This window comes from Castor canadensis, chromosome 11, assembly GCF_047511655.1.
Source record: "Castor canadensis chromosome 11, mCasCan1.hap1v2, whole genome shotgun sequence".
NCBI classification, from domain to species: domain Eukaryota; kingdom Metazoa; phylum Chordata; class Mammalia; order Rodentia; family Castoridae; genus Castor; species Castor canadensis.
Window position 1 is genome coordinate 60,564,830 of NC_133396.1, and position 24,855 is coordinate 60,589,684.

Below are 24,855 nucleotides of genomic sequence, written 5' to 3' on the forward strand. Positions count from 1 at the left end.
ATATGGAATAATAAAAAAACCATGGTGAATGAAAGAAGCCAGGCCCCAAATTGGTACTTAGCATAGTATTCTATTTATTTGAAACTCTCAAAAGTGAACACCTCCTGTGCAGTGAGAAAATAAAGTTAAAAATACTTGCAAAACTAATTCAACAACATACTAAAAGATCATATACCACAATCAAGTTGATTTTATTTCAGGAATTCAAGGATGGTTCAACATATACAAATAAATAAATATAATACAGCACATAAATAGAATCAGGGACAAAAACCACATGATTGCTACAATAGATACAGGAAAGCTTTGTCAAATTCAACATTCATTCATGATAAAAAAAAAACTGAAAAAACTAGGAATAGGAAGATCATACCTCAACATAATAAAAGTTATATACAACAAACTTACAGCCAACATTGTACTAAATGGGGAAAAACTAATAAGGGTATCCACTTTCTTTACTCTTATTCAATACAGTACTTTAATTCTCAGCCAGGGAAGTAAGAAAAGAGAAAGAAAGAAAGGGAAAGGAAGAAGTCAAATTATTCCTATTTGCAGATGATGTGATTCTATACTTAAAAGACCTAAAGATTCCACCAGAAAATGCTCAGATCTTATTAACACTTTTAGCAAAGTAGAAGGATACAAAATCAACAATAAAAACCAGTAGCTTTTCTATATACCAATAATGAACAGTGTGAGAAAGAAAACAGTTATATTCACAATAGCCTCAAAAATAAAATAAAATACCTAGGGATAAATCTAACAAAGGAAGTGAAAGACTTCTATGGTGAAAACTGTAACACACTGAAGAAAGAAATTGAAGGCATTAGAAAATGGAAAAATGTCTCATGTTTATGGATTGGCAGAATTAATATTGTGAAAATGACTATATTGCCCAAAGTGATCTACAGATTTAATGAAATCCCCATCAAAATTCCAATGACATTCTTAACAGAAATATAGAAAAAAAAATCCAAAAGTTAATTTGGAATCACAAAAGACCCTGAATAGCCAAAGCAATTGTAAGCAAAAAGGGCAATGCTAGAGGTATCACAATGCTAGACTTCAAATTATACTACACAGCCACAGTAGCAAAATCACATGGTCTGAGCATGAAAGCAGACATATAGACCAAGGAAATAGGATAGAAGGCCCAGAAATGAATTATAGTTATCTGATTCTTGATAAATGCCCTAAAAACATACATCAGAGAAAAGATAGTCTTTTTAACAAATGATGTTGGGAAAACTGTAGAAGACTGACATTAGATCCCTAACTTTCTTTTTCTTATGCTGTACAAAAATTAACTCAACATAGATCAAAGATCTTAACATAAGATCTGAAACTTTGAAATTACTAGAGGAAAACATAGGGTAGACACTTGCATAGAGGTATAGGTATCACCCTTCTGAATAGTATTCTAATTGCTCAGGACATATGAACAAGAATTGACACATGGGGTTGCATCAAATTAAAAAACTTCTATACAGCAATGGAAACAATTACTGGAACCAACAGACAGCCTACATAATGAGAGAAAAATCTTTGCAAGCTATTTATTGGCTAAAGGATTAATATCCAGAGTATATAAAGAGCAAAATTTTAAACACCAAAAAGATCAAATAATCCAACTGTTAGAAATGAAAGAGGCAGAGAGACAGCTCAAACACCAGCACAGAGTTTATTGTTCAGGCAGGAGCCCTGTGGAGGGCGACCCCAGCAAGAGAGCTAGAGCCCATTGCCATACACAGGCTTGAGTGGAAAAGTACCAGGAAGGTCACTAAGGAATACTGTTGCTAGGCAACCAAGAAAGATAAGTTGTGGTTAGGTCACTGTCTGCTCAACTGTCCTTGGCACCTATCCAGAGATAAAGGTTAACAACTGTTCCTTTGTCAGTCTTTGAGGTTGGGTGGGGAGTTTCTAGTAAGCCACCTGCAAGGGGAAGGGGGGGTCTGGACCTAATATGGCTGTCCTCACTGTTAACCCCAACATTCCTGCCTTTTGATAGATAGACAGATGATAGATAGATAGATAGGAAAAGGATGATGAAATTTTATTTAGTAACTTTCTGCTGAGGTGGGGTGTTGAGGTCTCTTAAGGAGAGGGGTTAGCTACAGGGTTTTTTTTTTTTTTGCTATAGCAGGCCTGTTGGAGGAACAGGATTAAGTTGATCTGGGTAGTGTCCTGGACGAAAGCCTGGAGTCTTTCACCCAGGAAGACCACTGTCCCCAACTGTCCATTGTCTGTTGTTGAAGGATGGCAGCACATTTTGAGATCTCTTAGGTATCATTAACAATCCTGGACAGTTGACATAAAAGCAGCGTTTTCCTGTAGAAGCAGATGGTTTTGAGTGGCAACCTGTATAAAGGAATGTAGGCTTTGGGAGATAAGGGGAGACATGCAGTTAAATACACATGGCCAATGGTTATCAGCATGAGAGAAAACCAAGGGATCTTGGGGTCAGACATTGGCTACAGGCCTAGGTAGACAGAAGAACTGGGGGTAGGGGACAAAGGCATGCACAGTAAATGGTCCCAACCACAGGTGAGATTGTGTTAGTCACCATTTCAGTTCTGGTTTTGGGAGAGGTTCTAGAGTTGTTATCTAGAGGGTGTTCCATTCTGAGTAGAGTCTGTTGTTGAAGGTACTTTAAGTCCCTTATCACAAAGATGTCATTGATCATTTCTGTCCTTTCTTGACTCCCAAGTTGGCTACAGGAGAGAATGGCTCAGAGCAAAGGACAATAGATAAAATGGAGAGATGTTATGTTTTTCTGTTTTTAGTTACTCTGTGGGCCCAAGCGGGGAGTCAGTGCCTTTTAATAAAAGCAGTCCAAGTACCTGGGAAACCAGGGAACTAGGGTCTTTTGGCCAGTGACAAATACAGGAGAAGGGGACAGATAACTGACAGCTAAATAAAAAATATTTGTTATTTAAGTTTAAAACTAGAAACACTTTTATAAAGTAGAATACAGAGTAAGTAAAAGAAAACTCCCAGTTAAATAGACTGCTCAAAGAAAATAACTCCATGAGCATGGACGACTAAAAAGATAAGTTTGGAGCCAGCAAAAATAATTTGTCTTTACTTAAATAAAAGTCCTTGGCCTAAAATATGTGTTTGCCTTTTGTCAGAGGTGCCTGCAAGTGCTTGGATGTTTAGTAGCCCTGTGTAAGGTCACTTTTTAAAAACCTTTTGGCTTTAGTAAATTTTGTGAAGTCTGGCACAGGTGAGTCCATCTGGATTGTGACAGCTTTTCCCCTCTTGTCTTCAATGTGTCTCTGAAGAGTCTCCTCTGAAGATTTTGTCAATTAACCATTCTGGTTAATGAAAGTCCTTGGTGCCAGAATAGCTTTTCTGGATGTTTTTGATGTTGGAGGGGAAGGGCCAGGCAGGTCAGGTGAGAATCAGTCCCAGTTAAAACCCATTTGGCCAAATTATAAGCAACAAAAGCAGTTTAGTTGAAACTAGATCCATGTATATCACCCTATACCAAGATTAACTCAAAATGGATCAAGTATCTTAATATCAGACCCCAAACTCTTAAGTTGATACAAGAAAGAATAGGAAATACTCTGGAGTTAGTAGGTATAGGTAAGAACTTTTTCAATGAAACCCCAGCAGCACAGCAACTAAGAGATAGCATAGATAAATGGGACCTCATAAAACTAAAAAGCTTCTGTTCATCAAAAGAAATGGTCTCTAAACTGAAGAGAACACCCACAGAGTGGGAGAAAATATTTGCCAATTATACATCAGACAAAGGACTGATAACCAGAATATACAGGGAACTTAAAAAACTAAATTCTCCCAAAACTAATGAACCAATAAAGAAATGGGCATGTGAACTAAACAGAACTTTCTCAAAAGGAGAAATTCAAATGGCCAGAAAACACATGAAAAAATGCTCACCATCTTTAGCAATAAAGGAAATGCAAATTAAAACCACACTAAGATTCCACCTCACCCCTGTTAGAATAGCCATCATCAGCAACACCACCAACAACAGGTGTTGGCGAGGATGCGGGGAAAAAGGAACCCTCTTACACTGTTGGTGGGAATGTAGACTAGTACAACCACTCTGGAAAAAAATTTGGAGGCTACTTAAAAAGCTGGACATCGATCTACCATTTGATCCAGCAATACCACTCTTGGGGATATACCCAAAAGACTGTTACTCCAGAGGCACCTGCACATCCATGTTTATTGCGGCACTATTCACAATAGCCAAGTTATGGAAACAGCCAAGATGCCCCACCACTGACGAATGGATTAAGAAAATGTGGTATCTATACACAATGGAATTCTATGCAGCCATGAAGAAGAACGAAATGTTATCATTCGCTGGTAAATGGATGGAACTGGAGAACATCATTCTGAGTGAGGTTAGCCTGGCCCAAAAGACCAAAAATCGTATGTTCTCCCTCATATGTGGACATTAGATCAAGGGCAAACACAACAAGGGGATTGGACTATGAGCACATGATAAAAGCGAGAGCACACAAGGGAGGGGTGAGGATAGGTAAGACACCTAAAAAACTAGCTAGCATTTGTTGCCCTTAATGCAGAGAAACTAAAGCAGATACCTTAAAGCAACTGAGGCCAATAGGAAAAGGGGAACAGGTACTAGAGAAAAGGTTAGATCAAAAAGAATTAACCTAGAAGGTAACACCCACGCACAGGAAATCAATGTGAGTCAATGCCCTGTATAGCTATCCTTATCTCAACCAGCAAAAACCCTTGTTCCTTCCTATTATTGCTTATACTCTCTCTACAACAAAATTAGAGATAAGGGCAAAATAGTTTCTGCTGGGTATTAAGGGGGGGGAGCGGGAGGGGGTGGAGTGGGTGGTAAGGGAGGGGGTGGGGGCAGGGGGGAGAAATGAACCAAGCCTTGTATGCACATATGAATAATAAAAGAAAAATGAAAAAAAAAAAGCAGTTTAGAAGAAGTGGGCTTACCTGGCATCCATTTTTAGTTCTGTCTGGACTATCGATGATGTCCTGATAACTTTAAAATGCTGCAGAATGCTAACAGACAACAGTTAAAAGTTTTCCAAAAAGTCAACAAAAGCAAATATTTAGAAGGCTGACTCATTGAAAAATAGGTACTTGTTAGAATCATTTTTTGGGGTTTGATTGTAAGTGCTCCAGAGAAGAACCCAGACTGCTAATGACAAGACTTAGAAGAGCCAGGGATAAAATACTGAAAAGTAGTTCAGGAATTGTCAGAACACCTATTATTTTCATTGTAGATAACATTTTGACTGACAGCATTAAGGAGGCAACACTAAGTGCTCCTTGTTAAAATTAGGAACCCATGGACACAAGCTTGCAAAAGTCTAGCATTGTTAACTTTAGATCTCTTACAAGTTAGCCTGACAATGCCTGTGATCCCAAATAGCTTCATTTTCTAATGTACAAGTAAGTACATTTCATATGTATGTGTATATATATATATATATATATATATATATAAAAATATATATACACACACACATACATAGAAACACTTACTTGACTAAAACTAAAACTTATGTAAGTAGCAGGATTGCCCAAATTGCAAAGTTTTCCTGAATGTTACTGATTATAAACATCAGAACTGCCAAAAGTTTCATTAATTATTTTATATGCCAAAGGTTTAGATGAAATGCTTCTGGATAAAAGAGAGCTTTAGCTGGTCATTTTACATATATTAAGCTGACACACTTTTAACTCTAAAAATGTTTGTACGATATTTAGATAAAGTCTAGACACAGAACACAGTTATAAGGTGGTCATTTAAGAGAACTTTGCATGAGCAAATATGTAAATGAACTCTGATTTAGTAGTATTTAAAGCTTGACAAGATCAACAGAAAATACAAGTAATTATTTTGATAAAATCTTTTCCTATAACAGTTTTATTTATATTATTTACAGATGTTACTCAGAGCAGAACAATATTAAGATAGGCTTGTTATTTTATGGACATAGAGAAGATTTTACTTTGACATGACCCTAGAAAATCTTTTAGGCAACTCTTAGATTATAGTCAACTTAATCACATACCTAAGCTTTTATAAATTTCATCTCTTATATACTTTTAACACCTAATCAGGACCTTTATGTGACGTTTTGAAACTTTTGATGGTTTGTCCTTATCCCTCTTTCATTAGGACAACCCTTTTAATAAAATCCTTTTTTATTTAATACTACTTTTTTATTTCTTTTAACTTTTTTCTGGAGATATTTTAATACCTTTTTATGTCTTTTATAGACCAATGAAGAAAGGTAATATTAAACTGTTTTTATATAATAAGTAACTTATAAAGACACCATTTGTTAATAGATCTAATTATAAAAGAATTGAATGTAAATTACACTTACACAGGATGAAACAGATTAAGGTTACTGTCCATAAAATAATCCCTATATTCTAGTTAGACCTGATTGGCATAAAACATTAAAAAACTGGTTTGTCTTAAAAGTAGCAGGAGAAGAGATGGGGAGGGAAAAGAACAGAAGCCTTTTATTTTTTATATTAACTCTGTAATAAGAATCATCCTAAAGATGTTTAAATACATGGATATGTAAAAAGTTTTAGATTAGACATGCTATAAATGTCAATTTAAGCATGCATACATTCAAGAGCTCAAGAACATGTAAAAATTAATTAAGTAGCCACAAATATATTGATCAGTTTAAAAAAAAATTTTAAGAGCGGATTGAGGTGTGTCCCATTCTGTTCTTTTAGCACTGATTTTGGGCGGCTGAGAGCTGAAGTAAAAGTCAATTTTAAGAAAGTGTTTTAAGTCAGTCTTAGTTTTTAATAAGACTGTTGTCATAGCTATTATATTTTTGTCTCTAATAAGTTAATCATACAATCGACATACACAAAGTTTACAAAATGACACACAAAACAATTACATTAATTTTAAGTGTACTCTTAGATATTGAAGGCTTTAGATTTACCTCTAGAGGGTGTTTTTAATAATTTTTAATAATAGTTTACCTTGGGCTATAATAGCTTTGTTATTAGCCAAATCTTTAAAGTAAATTTATGGAGTCTAGTCTTGGTGTGGTGTTGGCATCCCATGCAAAGGATATGGGATTATGAGGGGGTGTATAAGCTTATTTTCTTATTCACATTAAAAATTTGTTTTTAAATTAGAATTTGTATGACAGGATGGGAAAAGGGTAGCCTGTTGTGATAAAAAGGATTACATCTCCATTGAAACTGGTGATAAAAAGCATGGAAAAAGATAGACTGAATTAGCCCATCAAGACTTAATTTTAGGTGAGGGGCCTAATGAAAAAAAAAGAATCTAAATGCCTTATTGAATCCATAGCAGAACTCAGGAAGGCTGTCCTTTTGCCTTTTAGCTAATGTTATAACCTGGGAAACTGAAATTTTAATTTTAAATATATGGGGCATTTTAGACAGAGAACTGAAATTTTGTCTTTGGTCCCTTTAGCCTGTGAACATATAAGGCTGAGGGCATAGGTCCATAGTCCTGACTATGTGGTGTCTTGGCCAGGAGAGCAAACGAGCCAGCCCAGGGTCACCACCTGCAGTGACCTGAATATGACTTGATCCCCCTCCCAGCCTTGACATGTCTGCAGTGGGGAAAACGCCCATCTCAAAAGCAGGACTTAAAGGAGAAAACTATTAGTAGAGTGTTTAGGCAGACTTAGAGGCTTAGCATTAGGTGGAAAAAAACAATCCAGGAGGTTGAGATAGAAAAGTGTTTCAAATCCTCAGCCATATGTCATTTAGATTTTTAATTGATTTTGTGTTCGTAGTCCTGGGATCATGTGAGTCACTCAGGAGGCTAAGAAAATTGACAATGTAATTTGAGTAGGACTTTTCTCTCTTTTTGTTTTCCTTGTCTGTCTCTGTCTCTGCTGTCCTCACTTGGATGGCCAGTCCAGGAGAGGAGACAGGAACAGGCTACGGAGTAGGAGGGGTGAAAGAAACCTCCATGATGGCTGAGACAGATTCAGAGAGAAGAGTTTTTAAATTAAAGCTTTTTTATATATTGTGAGATGAGGAGAGAAAAGGATGACATAGAGTTGGGTTACAGTCAGAGGAGGAGGGGTTTTTAATGGAAGACAGAGGAACTCCAGAGGGATTTTTGTTTAGGCGGCGAATCTGATCAGGCAAACAAGATTGACAGAGGGAGAGTCTAGAGGGGAGAAAAACAAAGCTAGATATAGGGGCACCTCACACCGTGTCCCACAGCACTGGAGGAAGTTTTTGAGATCATGCTGAATTTGGAAATTGAAAGTGTCCTGTTTTTGTCAATAGTTATTATTGTCCAATTTATATTGGTGTCAGACTGTGTTACAGTAGAAACTCAGTTTAGGCTTAAGATTCCTGTGAGACCCAGGTCCTGGAGGTTTTGGAGGGGACATCCCAGTGGACTGTCCCTCAGGGATTTCTGGTCCATTTTTGTGGAAAATGGTGGTGAGTAATCCCCGCAGTGGTCCTACCCGGTAGGACAGACATGTCAGAGGGCAGGAATGTCTTTACTACCTACTGATAATCTATGATATGCCTCTGAGAAAGTGCACCTGTATATTTTCTAGGCATCCCCAGAAAATAACAGGTGAGCCCACCCAGTTGGTGGACAAAGGGAGTGTCTGTGGAACATGTACAGTAGGACTAGAGAGAGACCTGGATGAAGAGGAAAACTCACCAAAATTGAAGATCAGTGTTGGATGGAGGGTCCAGCGATGGGGAGTGGTCCCTGATGGAGTCGTCAAAGACAGGAAAGAAAAGAAAGGGTGGGAGAGATAGAGCAGTGAAAAGGGAGGGAGAAGCAGCAGGGAATGGGGGAGGAAGACTCTAACCTCCTTTTAGGGCCCGAGAGTGAACCTGGGAAGAGCTGCTGCTGTCCATCGCTTGTCAGGTTGTGACAGCGGAGAGCTGGAGTCAAACCTCTATGCCTCAGCAGTTTGAACAAAGGTGGGGGTTGGGATTTGAGGTAGAAGAAAGCCTGGAGATAGGGAGCCTCTTGCTGTTTCTCATGATAACGTTGATAAGGTCTTGGAGGACGTTGGGATTAAAAGTTTTAAATTTTCATAGAAAAATGGATGAGGTTTTTGGTTTTAGATCGCCCTTTGGGCCCAGTTTAGTAAGGTTGTGTAAGACACCCCAGGGGTGAGTCAGAGGGAATTTTAGAGTGGGTATTGCCTTTGGCCAAGGTTAGGAAGTTTTTCCTAGGGCGTCCCCTGGAGAAAACTTGAAAAATGAACCTGGGACCATAGGTAGACATCTCTAACCTACATAGCCAGGGGCCAAACGGACAGAGGGTAAAAGGGAGGGTTAGAGATAGGAACACTGAAGGCGAGAATGGCCAGAGACCACTGAGTCACCATGGAGAGCCAGATGGAGAGGCCAGGTCTTGCCCGTCCCTGTAGAAATTGGAGCCGGTGTTGAGTGTGTGGAGTGGAATCGTTCAGGGCCCTGCAGAAGGTCGCAGAGGAACAGGAAGTTAGGGGCGTATGTATGACCAAAAGATCAGGCCTCAGAGCAGTGTGGCTATTAGTTAGAAAAAGCTGACTAACAATATTTTTTGGGCTCGAGTCCAATCGGAAGGAGCAGTTTCTCCTAATCCTGTGCCCAAAACAATTGTCAGTATGATGGGGAGGCTCAGCAGAAAACATGATCATTTCAGAGTCATTAAGAAAACAGTGAACAGGGAAAGAAAGAGAGAGAGAAGGAAGAAAGAGAGATTTGGAGAGAGGTTGGGCAGTTTGGGGTGCTGCAACCCCGCTCTAAACTGCTGGGTTGCAGCACCAAATGTTAGAAATGAAAGAGGCATGGAAGAGGCAGAGAGACAGCTCAAACACTAGCACAGGGTTTATTGTTCAAGCAGGAGACTTGTAGAGGGGGACCCCAGCAAGAGAGCTGGAGCCCATTGCCACACACAGGCTTGGCTAGATAGAGGGGGCTAGTGGAAAAGTACCAGAAGATCACAAAGGAATCCTGTTACTGGGCAACCAAGAAAGATAAGTTGTGGTTAGGTCACTATCTGCTCAACTGTCCTTGGCATCCATCCGGGTAGATAAAGGTTAACAATTGTCCCTTTGTCAGACTTTGGGGTTGGGTGGGGAGTTTCTAGTAAGCCACCTGTAAGGGGGTAGGGGGTCTGGTCCTAACATGACTGTCCTCACTGTTAATACCAATACCAAAAAATAAATGGAGAAATAAACTAAACAGACAGTTCTCAGAAGTACAAATGGCCAATAAATAAATACATGAAGAAATATTCGACATCCTTAGCCATATAGGAAATGCGCATCAAAATGACATTGAGATTTCATTTCACCCAGTCAGAATGGTTATCAGCAAGAACATAAAAAAATAACAAATGCTGATGAGGATGCAGGGTGTGAGAGAAAGGGGTACTTATACACTACTGGTGGGAATGTAAATTAGTGCAGCCACTATGGAAATCAGTATGGAGATTCCTCAAAAAACTAAAGAGAAATGCCATGTGATCCTGCTACCCCTCTCCTGGGCATATATCCAAAGGAATATAAATCAGCACACGATAAAACCCATGCTCATTTTGGCACTATTCACAGTAGCCCGGTCTTGGAATCAGCCTTGATGTCATTAACTTATGAATGGATAAAGAAAATGTAGTGTATATACACAATGGAGTATTATTAAACCTTAAAGAGGAATGAAGTTATGTCATCCATAGGAAAATGGATAGAGCCAAAGATCGTGATGTTAAGTGAAATAAGCCAGACTGAGAAAGACAAATATCACATGTTCTCTCTTACATGTAGAATCTAGACAGAAAAAAAAAAAAAAGAATGACACAAGTGTTTGATGGGAACTCTTTGGGGTTGGGGCTCAGCAGGAATGGGAGGGCAAAATATGGGGGGTGGTGGGATGAATATGGTTGAAGAAATTTATATGAAAATAGAATAAGTAAACCTATTAAAATTGTTTAAAGGGGAGTTAGGGAGAATAAAAAAGAGTAATAGAGGAGGTGAATTTTACCAAAGTACATTATGTGCTTGTATGGAGATATTACCATGAAACTCACAAAAAATTATGAGAGCTTTCATTCAATGTTTGCTTACATTCCCTTCTTTGAAAAGCGGATTGGAGGAGAGAGCACCCCTTATTAGAGACTATCACAGAGCAGACTGTAATACACACACACACACACACACACACACACACACACACACACACACAAAATCCCAGAAAAAAAAATCCCAACTTCTCAATGCTCCCCAACACAAAAACCAAATCAAACCAAAAAAAATTTCTGACAGTGTTAAAGGAATGAAAAGAAAAGTCACAGAGTCTGAAAATATATTTGTAAATCACATGTGATTAGACTCTATATAAACTCTAAAACTTAATAATAAGAGACAGTATTTCTGTCATGGTAGCGTAAGGACTTCCAAAAATCCACTGGTTAATAAAAGCAATGAGAATATTGGCAAAAATTGTTAGAATAAACTTTCAGAATTCCAGAAATTAATCAAAGGCTTGAAAAATTATAAGGAGTGTTTACTGAAGCTAAAAAAATCTGAATCTTGGTAAACAAGAGTTTTATGGTGTTTTAATTTGTCCTATTCCAATCCTCTTCTTCCCAGCTCCATAAAAACCTTGAAAACCCATGTCCTTGCCCCTGTGTTATCTGTGAAAAGCAGCAGCCAAGTAGCCAGTGGAGGGAAGAGTGGGTCTGGAGCTATATACAAATCTCCATTCCCAGAGAAGGGTTAGAATTTGACATGTCTGGAAGCCCCTGGACACCCCTACTTGCAACATTCATCATTATTTGACCAAATTCAGAGCTTATTCACTGCAAATAGCCTTTCTCCTGGGCATTTCTCAAAAACAAACCAGAGCAGTTGTTAAATCCTGAGGCCTGGGGCTGGGATAACTGTTGGTGCAAGTAAGAGGTGAACAAGACCTCCAAGGAAAAATTGGGAAATGCTATTTCCATAGAGCTGTGAAAAGCTCTAGGAGTCTAGAAGGCCAAGCACATGTGCAGGCTGTGCACATGCCCAAAGATGTGTGGAAGTGATGAATTCTCACCTCCAGCTGCACAGACAGGAAGTGAAGGCTAAGGCAGAGTTTTCACCTGCTGGAGCACTGAAGGCATGTCCAAGGTACTCAGAGTTCCCTGGCAAAGACAGGGAGGTTTGTTCCAAGACATTTAGGAATATCTTTATCTATTATTTGCTATATACTAAGCTAAGAAACCAGTGGCCACACATGACAACAAATACAGATTTTATAGCATTAGTTCAGGAAAGTCACTGAGCAAAAGGGCAGCAGCACCAGCAAGAGCAAACAGGAATAGCAAACAATCCTGGGAAGAAGAAATCTTATTTCCAGTATTGCTACATTGCATTACTTAATATGCGTAGCTTTCAATTTTTTAAATTATTAGAAATGTAAAGGAACATGAAAGTATTGGCCCTATATATAAGAAAAAAAGCATCCCATAAAAGCCTGCCGAGCACATTTTGACGTGTATTTACTAGACACAATTTAAATGAGCTATGTTCAAAGTGAGGCAAATTAGAAGTAGAAAAGTTTGGGGCTCATGGGTTGTCTGGGGATGGGGCAGACCACCCTCACCTGGCTGGGAACTGCCCATGCCCCTTCCCATACAGTTCATTATTGGGTGGGAACCTCCTGGGCCTGCCCTCCCATGGAGTAGTGTAGGTTTTAAAGGCACCTGAAAAAGAAAAGCACTCTGTTGGTGGACTCTACCTGCACCCATTGTGCCCTCTGCTTCTTCTTCCCATTCCTCACCTGGCAGAGCAGGTGACTCCCCTTTTCCTCAATAAAGCTATCCTACCTTACTCCATCCACATGCTCTGCTTGGATTTTTCCATTTGGAGCACAAAACCAGAATCTTCTGATCACAGACTGCACCAGCGTCATTAACAAAAGAATCAAATAAACCATTTTTTTAAAAGAGAAGAAAATATGTCTAACTAAATAGAGGATATCAATAAAGAGAAACTATAAAAAGGACAAACAAATTTTATAATTGGGAAGTTCAATACATAAAATTTTAAAAAATCATCAGTGTCTCAACAGCAGATTTGAACTGAAACAAGAAAGAATTACTTAATCCAAAGGCAAGCCAATAAAACCATACAGTCTGAGGAACAGAAAGAAAAAAAATGAATGAGGAAAAATCAACAGAGCTACAAAGAACTATAGGACACCATCAAGCATACCAACACACGCATGATGGAAAAGAGTGAGAAAAGGACAGAAAGAATACTTGATGCAATAATAGCTGAAAACTTCCCAAATTTGATGAAAGACATGAAACTGCTCATTTACTAAACTGAATAACTGCCAAGTAGGATAAATGAACAGATCCACACAGAGACATTTTATAACCAAACTGCCAAAAGACAAAGAGTGGATCTTAAAAGCAGCAAGACAGAGATGACTCCTCATGTACAAAGGATTCTCAGTAAGAATGACAGCTGATTTCACATCAGATACCATGGAGGCCAGAAGGCAGTAAGACAGTATACTCAAAATACTGAAAGAAAAGTTGCCAACTAATAACTGCATATTTTACAAAACTATCCTTCATAAATGAAGGGGAACTAGGTACAGTGCTTCATGCCTGTAATCCCTACCACTCTGGAGGCAGAAATAGGAGGATTGCTTCAATCTAGTAGCTGAGGTCCACAAAGGCAACATATTCAGTCTCAAAACAACAATGACAATAACAGCAGCATCAAAAAACTCAAACTAAACCAACCAAACAACTGAACAAACAAATAAACAAAAAACCAAAACCAAAAAAAAGGAGAAAAAACCGAGGGGGAAATTAAGACATTCCTAGATTTTAAACACTGAGAGCTGGCTGTGGTGGTTCACCTCTGTAATCCCAGCACTTGAAAGTCTAAAGCAGGAGGATCATGAGTTCTAGGCCAGCCTAGGCTACATAATGAAACTTTGTCTCAAAAAACCATCTGCAAAGAAGAAACATTGAAAATTACTCCAGCAACAAGCCAGTTGACTTGAAAGGTGATCAAACATCACACATTTGACAAACTTTGAGGGAAGTGGAAATTTAAAAATAAGATACAAACCTTAGCATTTTTGAGATTTAATAATTTATATGCTGATTCTCTCAGATTTCTAAAGTAGACAATCATATAATTTAGTAGTATTGACCAATTTTTTTCTTTTAATATTAGATATTGCACTCATTTTTTTGTGCTGTGCTTCTGCACCATCTGATTGAATCTCACAAAGAATTTGTAACATGATCATCTTTTATCTTGTTCCTAGCTTTAAAGCAATGCTGGGTTTGCTCTACTTTGGGGAGATTTCCTCAACTTCTATCTTCTAATTCTACCAATTCACTCATTTTGGCTCTATGTTTTTATACTCTAATGTATTTATGTGTCTATATTTTTATAATTAAAAAATTAAAAAGAAGTAATAGAAGTCCCCACAACTGAATGACAGACTCCAGCAAATTCCACGCACAGTCAATCACCAAGGGCTGACAACAAGTTCCATTAGGATGAATGCCAGACTATCATGTTGGGAGGTAAGATAATTAATGATTTCCAGAGACAAAAATTTAAAGGTAATTACTGAAAGAATAGGAACCAGGTATGTAATCTCTAAATCATTACAAGAAGAAAAATTCAAGAAAGAAAATAACAATAAATCATCAAATAGGAAGAAGGCTGGGGGTATGGGGCATAGCTCAGTGGTAGAGCACTTGCCTAATGTGTGAGGCCCCAGGTTCCATCCCCAGCACATGCACGCATGAACACACACACACACACACACACACACACACACACACACACACACAGATCAGGAGAAAAAAAAGCAAGAATATAAATAAGGTAGAAAAGGTAGGCTCTTGAGTAAGATGCTAGAAAAGCGAAAACATAATTATGAATGTTTGTGGGTTTAGTTCTAGCAATAGATGATAGAAACTCTTAGATTGATTTTTTAAAATCCATCTATATAGTGTTTGTAAACTGTGTACATATATTTAAAGCAAAACAACACAAATGTGTTAATTAATGAAAATACATTCTAGACAAGCGTTAATTAAAATAACACAAATGACACAGTATCTAACAAAAGGCACTTTCACAGCAAAGGCAGTAAGACTGTAATACATGTTGGTGCTCCTAAAATGAGCCATGAGGAGTGGATGCCATTTGCCTAAAGAAGTACATATAAATTTACAAAAATTGTAAAAATTGTGACAAAGTCACAATTCATGGAAGAGGGACTTACTTTTCTCATATGGAAACAGAATAACCCAAGCTCCATCGTTGAGAAAGAAGAATTTCTAATCTGGTATATGTGTCTCTCTTTACAGAGAGTCCACTTGAATTAAAGGTAAACTGTAAAGCAAACCACTTGGATCTCATATTGATGCTATGCCATAAAATGCCTTATCCAATCTAATGAGAAAAAACAACAAATTATTTGTGAAACTTCAGGTTACAGCAGGCCTGTACAGGCCTGTAATCCCAGCACTCAGGAGGCTGAGACAGGAAGATCTTGAGTTGGACGCCTGCCTGGGCTACATAGCAAGACCCTACCAAAAACCAAAACAAAACAACAATAATAAGAACAAAAACAACAACAGCAGGAAACCCTCAGGTCAGGGTGAATCTCACAAGTAAGATTAAATTTGGCTATACTTTATGTTCTATTTTGCATGGTAGGTTTCTCTTTTGTATTCTTTAGATGCAATGACATAATGGTACTCTTGTCAATTCATCTTACTTGGGAGCCTATCTGTTCTCATATGAAATGCACATTTTTGTGAGAAATATTTAGATAATGGTGGGAAGTCATGATAATATAGCTAATACAGGATGTAGTAATTTTCTTAAAGTGAGCTTGTTAATCTCTGTAGATGTAACTGAATTTAAAATGAATGCTTTCAAAAACTTCTTTAAGCACTTGAAACTCTATCTCTTGTTTCACACACTGACAAGTTTGGTGCAATGTCTAATACATGTCTAATGTTTTGAAGTAGTTGTTATACATTTCCCTCTTTCAGTTACACTTGTTCATAATAAACTTCAATTAAATAAAAGAGCACTGATAGATTCTAAACCCAAAATATCATGCAAAACTGTTTTTTTCCCCATACTAGTAATCAGGCAAGCATTCACTGAAATAATGAGATAGACAGTATTTCTTGACCATCAGAGTGGTAAGAATTTAAAGGTTTGTCAGAGAAGGGGTGGATAAATGGACATCTTTCTACATGATGGTGAAGAAGATAAATTGACAAATTCTTTTTGTGTTAATTTGGCCATACAAGTATCTGTATAGTTCTTAGGGTTAAGATAGATGTTTTCCTGCAGCATTTATTTTTAGATATCAAAACAAGAGAAGTGTTTGCTTCTTAAGGAACACAAATAGACAAATATAGGTCTATTCACTTCAGTAGTACCTATAATAGCACAAGATGCTAATGTCTCAAAAATGCATCAATAAAGAGTCATTAAATAAGATCTGTCCTCTCTATACAGTGGACTGCCATGCAGTTTTAAAAATGAGTGGGCAGTGACATGGAAAAATTCTTAAGATCGATTTTTTTTTTTTAGGCAGGAGAAAAATTTATGAAAAAATTCACAACCTACTACATACATTCATGTACAGTCATCCCTTGGTATTCTCAGAGGATTGAGTCCAGGATTCCCTTGGATACCCAAACTCATAGATTCTCAAGTCCCATTTATAAAAAGGTAAAGTATTTTCATGTAACCTATGCATATCTTCCTGTATACTTTAATGCACTTCTAGATTATTTGTAATAACATGTAAATGCTTTATAAATAGCTCTTTGTTCCATATTGTTTAGGGACTAACGACAAGAAAAATGTGTACATGTTCAATACAGATGCAGTGTTTTCCAAATATTTTCAGTACGTGGTTGGTTGAGTCTGTGGCTGTGGAGGCCCAACTGTATGTTTTCACATTTGTAAATATACAAAGAAATATGCCTGAAAAGCACACATCAAATTGCTGTCTCTAGACTTGGGGGTCAGAGATGGGGTATACTTCTTATTTTACTGCTCAAAGTCATCAGTGAACATACGCCTTAACTTAGTGGTCAGTATGGAGTCATCCTGCTCCTGGTGGCCACATGTACAGTTAAGGGATAGAGGAAGGTAATGTCTCTTCTCCTCATGATACCTAATAGTCCACTTAAGGAATTTTAGCATGCTATCACCCAGGGAAAGAGACCATCAATCAGGAAAGACAGTCTGTTTAAGTTGGCAGCTGAGACTGACTCCTGACTGATTTGTTCTTCTCAAAATACTGAACCACTAAACAGGGGATGAGGGCACCTTTGGGGGTGACCGATTTTGATTAAGAAGGGGAATTGACCTGCAGCTTCATAGTGGGAGACTGACTGCCTTCTATAAGACTTGCTGAGAATCACACAATATTCCTGTGTCCTGTAATAAAAATGGTTGAGGGCATAAAAACAGGCCTCCTAAGGATCTGAATATTGTGGAAATGAAGTTTTGGGTCACCTCACCAGTAAAAAGAATCCTGACCAGTGAGAGTGTTAGGAGAGGGAAAGGGATCATGGGAAAGATTTTGGAAGAAGGTTGTCAATGTGAAAGAAGTTTCAGAAACAGAAGCATGGAGGAAAAGAAGACTGCTTGCAAAGAAGTTGAAAAAGAACCAGTCTTCGGAAGAACAATCTTACCAAACAAACAATAGATATTCTGAGGCAAGGTCTGCTAGATTACCAATGTTAACAAGTTTAGATCAGTACCCTCTTGCTGGCAAAACTCAGCACATTTTCAAATGTGATTTTCATATGCACAAAAAGTCATGACATGTCCTTGGTCATCAGCATTGCAGAAGTCAGAGTTAGGGTTATTTTTCCTAGAGAGTCAGCAATTTATGGGAAATGCTCAAAGTTTAATTTATTTTGGGGACTAGAAAGAGAACTATTCTTTTGAAATCCACAGGCAATTTATCAGCAGAATTCTGTCCAGCCATTTGCACAATGGATCCAGAATTGGAACCCTTCTCACTACCTCCATGCACACACCACCATCATCTCTCACCTGGATGTTAAAGATGTTTCTGTTTCCGCACTTGTTCCTTTTCATGAAGATCACAACACAACAGTCACACCATTAACAGTTTCACAGAAGTCAGGTTGTGTCATTCCATATTTATTTCAGCACTATTCACAATAGCCAAGGAATGTAATCATCCTATGTGCTCATCAACGGATGAATGGCTAAAGAAAAATGTGATGTGTATAAACAATGGAGTATTATCCAGCCATAAAGAAGAAAGGGACAATGCGGGGAGGGAGGGTGAAAGAGACCATAGTGGGAGTGAATATGTTCGAAACATGTATAAAAATAGCATACTGAGATCCATTAAAATTGTACAAAAAAAAGAAAATGCTTAATAAATGAGTGGTGGAACATAGGATGAAGTGAGATGCAGATGAACAAAGTATACATGAGCTGCTGTGTAGAACAGCTTCTAATACATTCACAATTCAATAAAAATAAAAAGCAAATAGTACAACACAATCCAATTTAAATAGAAAATATCAAGTACAAGATATTTGCTTTACTTCTCCACACTTTCGTACCTTCCTGTTGAAAAAGATGAGTGAATGATCTCAGGCAGCTCTCTTAGGGCTCTGCCAGGGCTCCTGGGATGAGATGGAAGCCTGCTGTGAAGACAGTGTGGGTGCAGAGCCAGGCAAAGTATACTCAGATGCCAGGGAGTTAGACTAGGCTTTGAGCTGGGATTTGAGACTAGGATTGACCTGGAGGACAATGATGGAATACCAAGAATTCTGGGAAATTCACAGGTAGGAAGTGAGTGAAGATGTATGGTAGAGATGAAAAACAGACTGTTTGTTCTTTCTGATCCAGCTCCCCTTCCTACATAGCAAAAATGAGGCAGCCAAAGGAGCTCCAAGAAAGAGGAAAGGGAGAAGATGCACCCTGGAGGATAAGCACAAAGCTGGCCCCACACCCAATTACACCCACTCTCCCAAATCTCTGTGTTTGTTCCAGTTACAATGCCTACAGTTGAGGAAATGGAATTATAGACTTGTGGCTTTCAGACACAAAACCAACAGAGGTCCCACATTTGTGTGGCTTCTCCTTTGGTCCCTCCCACTCCAACTCTCCAGGACTTAGTTGATGAAAGTTTAAGTGACTTCCCACCTCTGGTCATTGCTGCCCAAGAAAACCAGGAATCACAGTCTCCAGACTCTAGGTAAGTGGACTAGGGGTGCCAGTAAGACCAAGGAACAGGGAATGTGTTAGAGAAAGCAGGGAGAGGGGGACTTTGGGACTTGGGTGGGAGTAAATGGGAAGATTTAGAGGGGGTGGGGCTGGAGGCATAGCTCAAATGGTAGAGCCCTTGCCTAGCATGCATGGGGCCCTGAGTTAAAACCGCAGTTCTACCAAAAAAAAAAAAAAAAAGAATTAGAAGGGACTACTGTGGAATTTAATTACCAAGTGAGGACTTGAGACTCTGTTCCCTTCTCTGAATTCTAGATTGGATTATGGCAGCCACAATCCTAAATCAAAAACTAAAGATCAAACTCAGCTCCAATCCATCCATGGCTCTGACGTGTTGTATACTGATGCTAATGTTGACACGTGACAGAATATCAAGTTTAGAATAATTTTAGATCTAACTGAAGGAATAGATTTAGCTCCAAAATTACTGCAATGTTAATTTCAAACTCTGTTCACTTCAACTCAAAGGCCAATCCTGACTTCACCTCTAACCTCAGGTGCAAACTCAGGGATATTTCTGTCATATCTTACCATTCCGGTCCTGATTTGAACTCTACCCTGCTTCCAGCCTCATCTTGGCTCTAGCTCTACCTCATATTTGGCCCTGGTTTCTCAATTACAGCTCTGACAGCCTCAGAGGCTGTGTGGGTCCAAGCATGGCAATGAAGTCTGAAAACCTCCAACACTTGGAGAGGGAGGAGAAAAACCAAGGGATTGGAAAAGGTGAGGGGAAAGGAGAAATGGACTCTCCTAAAGTGTCCTCTTAACATGTCCAGCAGAATTTTTGCCATCATGTCTAGTCTGCACCTCTACCACATGCACTGTTGAGTCCCTATTGTGATACTGTTAGTTTCAGCTTCTGAGAGCTCATTATGAAAAGAATGCAAGGTCCTCAGACAGGGACAAAGAAGACCTCAGTGACTTAGTGTCACATGCTCTGTGGGGAGCAGGTAGTTGGGTTTGAGGGGAAACTGATTATTTGCATACTTGATTGTGCAGATGTGTGTGAATCCACTAAGGGCCTGGCTGCCCCCAATTTTCTCAGTGTCCTAGAGGTACCTTCCCTAGTCTGATGATAAAACTGCACATATCATCATTGTCCTTGTCTATGTGTGGTTATATGCTTGTAGGATCCCATGGTTGTGGACATTAGTCTCCATGAGTGTGAGAGGCCTGTGTGAGTGAGGACTTCTGCTGGCTTCCATGAGGGTTCAAACACCTGAGCTTCTCCATCCCACAATCCTTCATATCCAGATCCAGCATACCACCAGCATTACCAAGGTCTAGCTTTTATCCCCAGATAGACAGGTCACTAGGACCCTCTCCTTCTTTCTCTCTTACACTGTGAACCTTCTCATCCTGACACCTTCTTCTCTTTCAGTGCCTCCTCTCCAGTCCATTCTGAGGAACATCTACTCTGGGATCCATCTCCTTCTGTTCTCCCTGGGCCTCAGCTTCCTTCTTCTGGTGGTTGTCTGTGTGATTGGGTCCCAAAGTACGTGACCAGGGGTGGGCAGGAAATAGAGAAATCATGGTGTGCAGTGGTGGGGCAGTGATGGGGTGATGGTGAGAACTTTAGCTGGAAGAGTGATGGACAGAGTGGACATCAATGAGGTGTTGACAATGTCACTGCTGTCAACAGCCAGTGGGGCCATCATGGACAGTGATCTTAATGGAGTGACTGATGAGAACAGTGGTGGGGGCATGGTGGGGATAGTGAAGGACCCATGATCAGTATGGCTGCTGCATGTGTCACTCATTATTGGGTTATGTGGCCTCACTCCTTCCCCTCATAAACCTATGTGTCCTCACTTGCAATTATGGATGACAACAGTGCTGCCTCACTAGGTCGCTATGTGGTTATAGAAAGAGAAAACACACATCAGGTGCCCTGCTAAGAGCTGGCACAGGTGGGACATGATCAGTTTTGGTGCTGACTGTGCCTTCCACCTCATCAGATTCCCAGCTACAGAGGGACCTGGTCACTCTGAGAACCACCTTCAGCAACATCACCTCAGACACAGGGGCTGACATTCAGGCACTGATCTCCCAGGGTGAGCTGGGCTTGGATAGGGTTCTGGAATGGGGTGAGTCTGAGTGGGGGGCTGGCTCCTAAATTTGAATACCTGTGTTCTCCAGGCAACAGATTGGAAGAAACAATAACATCTCTAAAAGCTGAGATGGAGAATAATAGGCAGGAGCTACAAACGGGTGAGACACCTGGTCTCCAAGAGAGTAGGAAGGGTGGGCGTGGCACTGGCCTCCAGGGCTGAGTCGCCTTCCTTCCTAGCCAGCAGCTTAAACCAGAAGGTGGTTTCCTTGGAGAGCACATTTGAGAAGAAGGAAGAGGAACTCAAAGCAGGTCAGATGGCTGTGCCCCTGCACCAGGCATGGTGTGTATGGGAATGCAGGGGGGTTCCTAGGCTGTGCTGTGCATAGGTGTCTGAGCCCCAGAAACTCACCTAGCACAGCCCATGCCCACTGCACTGTACTTTGTCTTCTGTGTGTGTCCCAGATCAATCTGACATGGTCCTTCGAGTCCAGCAGCTGACAAACGACCTGAAGTCTCTGACTTGTGAGCTGGCTGGTATAAAGAGAAATGGTAAGAAGGGTTATGGAAGTGGCTGCTGCCAGTATACTACAGATGTCACAATTGCAGCACTTCAGCCTCTCTACCCTCTTTTACACCTCTTAGGGTCTGTAAAAACCTGCTGTCCTCTTAACTGGATGGAGCATGAAGGCAACTGCTACTGGTTCTCTAGATCTGGGAAGTCCTGGCCCCAGGCTGACAAGTACTGCCAGCTGGTAAATGCCCACCTGGTGGTGGTCAACTCCATGGAGGAGCAGGTGAGGCCTGGGTGAGCTCTTCTGGGAGGCTGGATATTTTAAGGAGAGGTCACCACCCCTTCTTTTCTCCCCAGAAATTTATCCATGACCACAAAGGCCCTGTGCATACTTGGATGGGCCTAACCGACCAAAATGGGCCCTGGAGATGGGTGGACGGAACTGATTATGACAAAGGATTCAAGTGAGTGTGTGTGCCCACACACAGCTGGTTCCCTCCACCAGGTACCACTCCACCTTCACAACCTGTGGCCCCAGAGCAGTGGGGGCACCTGGGGACCTGACTGAGAGTCTGTTCTCTTGGAGCACATGGCTGTATCCCCTTTGCAGGAACTGGAGACCCCAGCAGCCAGATAACTGGCATGGGCATGGCCTGGGAGGAGGCGAGGACTGTGCCCACTTCACCGACAGTGATAGTCATTGGAATGACGATGTCTGCAAGAAGATCTACCATTGGATCTGCAAGGCAGAGCTGGGCAAAGCCAGCTAGGAGCACAACCACCCTCTCCCCAATTTATTTCTTTAATGCCTTGAGCTGCCAAATTCTGGGATTGGGAATTCTCCACCTTGCTGTGTCCACATTCTTAGGCTTTCCATCAAGAAGTTTTAAGGAAGTTTGCCTTCTAATATAGTGTCTGAGGAGTGTAGGGTGATGTTTGGGTGGGGGAGATTGGAACCCAAGGTACTTTGTGCCGCGTGCGGCTTGCTATTGTCAACTTCTTTTAAGTAAAAAGAAGAGAAGTACACTTAAAATTCTATGAGTTTTGTGTTCATTGGGGAATGGGCTCATCGGTGTTGGGAAGCTTTGGGCCAGCAAGGTCATCATGAGAACTGAGTGGGCTTTGGGCCAGATGGCCTGACTAGCAGCCCAGCTGTGTTATTTACAGGCATGTGGACTGGGGCACCTTACTCTCCTCTCTGAGTCTCAGCTGTAAGATAAAATGTTACTGGCGACCACCTACTGGCAGCCACTCCCCTGGAACTGAACCATCCCAGAAACTTTGTGTGAGTGACACTCACTGCCATGCATCACAATAGTCAGAATCTGCATTCACAGAAAGGTGACAAACACCATGAAAAGCAACCTAGAGTCACCAAACACACAAGGACAACCAGGACCATGGAGGAATCCACAACCAAGGATGGGAACAAGGGCAAGCTAATTAGGATTTACAGATTAACAAAAGTGAGCAAAATGTTAGACCATAAATAAGATCTCAGCTAATTCCAGAACAGAGCAATGCTCTGACCAGAGTAAAGCAATTAGAAATGAACATAAAGGTACAATCTAAAAGAGCTGTCTCAACATATAATTTTCTCACCATCTTTCTAAAGAATTTTGGTTTTAAGAGAAAATGGAAAGGAACAGGTCAAGTCTTCTAGAAATGCGTACAGTGAGCACTGCATGCAGAAGCCATGGGATGGTTTAAAGCAGTGCTCAGGAGGAAGTGCATGGAGCCATGGCACGTTTATTAAAAATTGAGACAGGCTGAACTGAACTTTAATTCACGAAGCCTGAAAGAGAATAGGAAAATACTTTCTCAAATAGACCAAAGGAATTTATAAAAATACAAGCAAAATTTAGTGAACTAGGGTCAGTGATGGAACTCTGGTAGAGGGCTTGGGATAATACTTCTCAAAAACTTCAAAGGTTACATTCATACTATTTGGATGAAGAAATAGTAGAAAGAAGAAAAAAAATCCAAACTTTTGGTAGAGTTCACTATGCTTCTTTTCTATGAAGTAAGAGCCTGAGAACTGCTTCCCTACCCACCTAAAGCCACTGGCTTTATCATAAACAAACCCACTGAAAAGGCAATGAATCCATATCTGATTTTAGAAAACTTCCTGTGGACAATATCTGAGTGTTCTCAATGATTTGCTAATGCTGACCATTCAGTGATGTATTTCTATCAGTTTCTTTCCCCAAAGACCTTTCCATCAAATATTCAGAGTCTTCAATTGTAGTGCCCATGCTGCATTTTGACAGGATAATAATAACAGGTACAGGTAGCTCTCTTTCTGTGATGTAGCACCATCTAAAAAAGAGTAGACACTAAGATACCAAAATATTTCATACTGTTGTGGATAAACGTTCCCCAAAGGTCCATGTGTTAAAGGTTATAGTGCTATTGGGAGGTGGTTGAACCTTTACGAGATTAGCGTACTAGAAGGACTTCTGTTCACTAGAGGATATGGGGATAAGAGACCACTAGCCTCTTCCTCACTTTTGCTTCTGGCAATGATGTGATTGTGTGTATTGTTTCAGTTATTTGCTACAGTAACAGAAAGCTGACTAACATGCTTACATCCAAATGTAGTTCTTCTCTATGCAGTAGGTGCTAACAAGGTGTCTATGCACTTGTTATTCATTTTTACAACAAGATTGGAGAAGTATCTTATGCAGGTGGAGAAGAAATGTTCTTGCTGACCTCCAGATTAGCCAAGTAAGCAGTGTCGTGGGCAAGAAGCAGAATCTCTGCTGGCTCTTCCACCATCACCAAGCTCATGTTAGGGCCATATTAGTTAATGTGTACCAACAGATGTCTCTTGTAAGTCATTTATATTTGCACTTTAGGGAGGTAGGCAGAGGAGAAGAGGAGGAAGAGAGTCCTAATACCAATGAGGGAGAGTAGAGGCTGCTGGTTGTGGAAAAAAATTGATGTATTCTGATGAAAGTCAGAAGAAAATAAACCCAGGCGATTGGAAGTGAAGTTGT

The 24,855-nt window shown here is 40.0% G+C and overlaps 1 protein-coding gene and 1 long non-coding RNA gene across 5 annotated transcripts in view; one reads left to right on the plus strand and one right to left on the minus strand.

Moving 5' to 3' along the window:
* Positions 1–23,451, plus strand: part of LOC141413832 (C-type lectin domain family 10 member A-like) — a 42,365-nt gene extending 18,914 nt beyond the window's left edge. The window contains exons 2-12 of one of the 4 annotated variants that reach the window (XM_074047035.1): positions 16,599–16,739; positions 19,059–19,263; positions 19,915–20,015; positions 20,674–20,787; positions 21,251–21,346; positions 21,432–21,503; positions 21,583–21,654; positions 21,808–21,894; positions 21,988–22,139; positions 22,214–22,320; positions 22,467–23,451. In XM_074047035.1, the coding sequence (XP_073903136.1) occupies positions 19,949–20,015; positions 20,674–20,787; positions 21,251–21,346; positions 21,432–21,503; positions 21,583–21,654; positions 21,808–21,894; positions 21,988–22,139; positions 22,214–22,320; positions 22,467–22,626 (927 nt within the window). In that variant the 5' untranslated portion in view covers positions 16,599–16,739; positions 19,059–19,263; positions 19,915–19,948 and the 3' untranslated portion in view covers positions 22,627–23,451. Of the gene's footprint in view, positions 1–16,598; positions 16,740–19,058; positions 19,264–19,914; positions 20,016–20,673; positions 20,788–21,250; positions 21,347–21,431; positions 21,504–21,582; positions 21,655–21,807; positions 21,895–21,987; positions 22,140–22,213; positions 22,362–22,466 lie in introns of all 4 variants that reach the window. The other 3 variants (XM_074047036.1, XM_074047038.1, XM_074047037.1) reach the window with 3 other exon arrangements.
* On the minus strand, positions 59–8,996 carry LOC141413833 (uncharacterized). The gene is made up of 3 exons (XR_012438768.1): positions 8,681–8,996; positions 4,963–5,031; positions 59–2,380 (listed from the first exon to the last, which is right to left on the minus strand). It is a non-coding gene; the product is annotated as an uncharacterized lncRNA (long non-coding RNA).
* Positions 23,452–24,855: the final 1,404 nt, after the last annotated feature.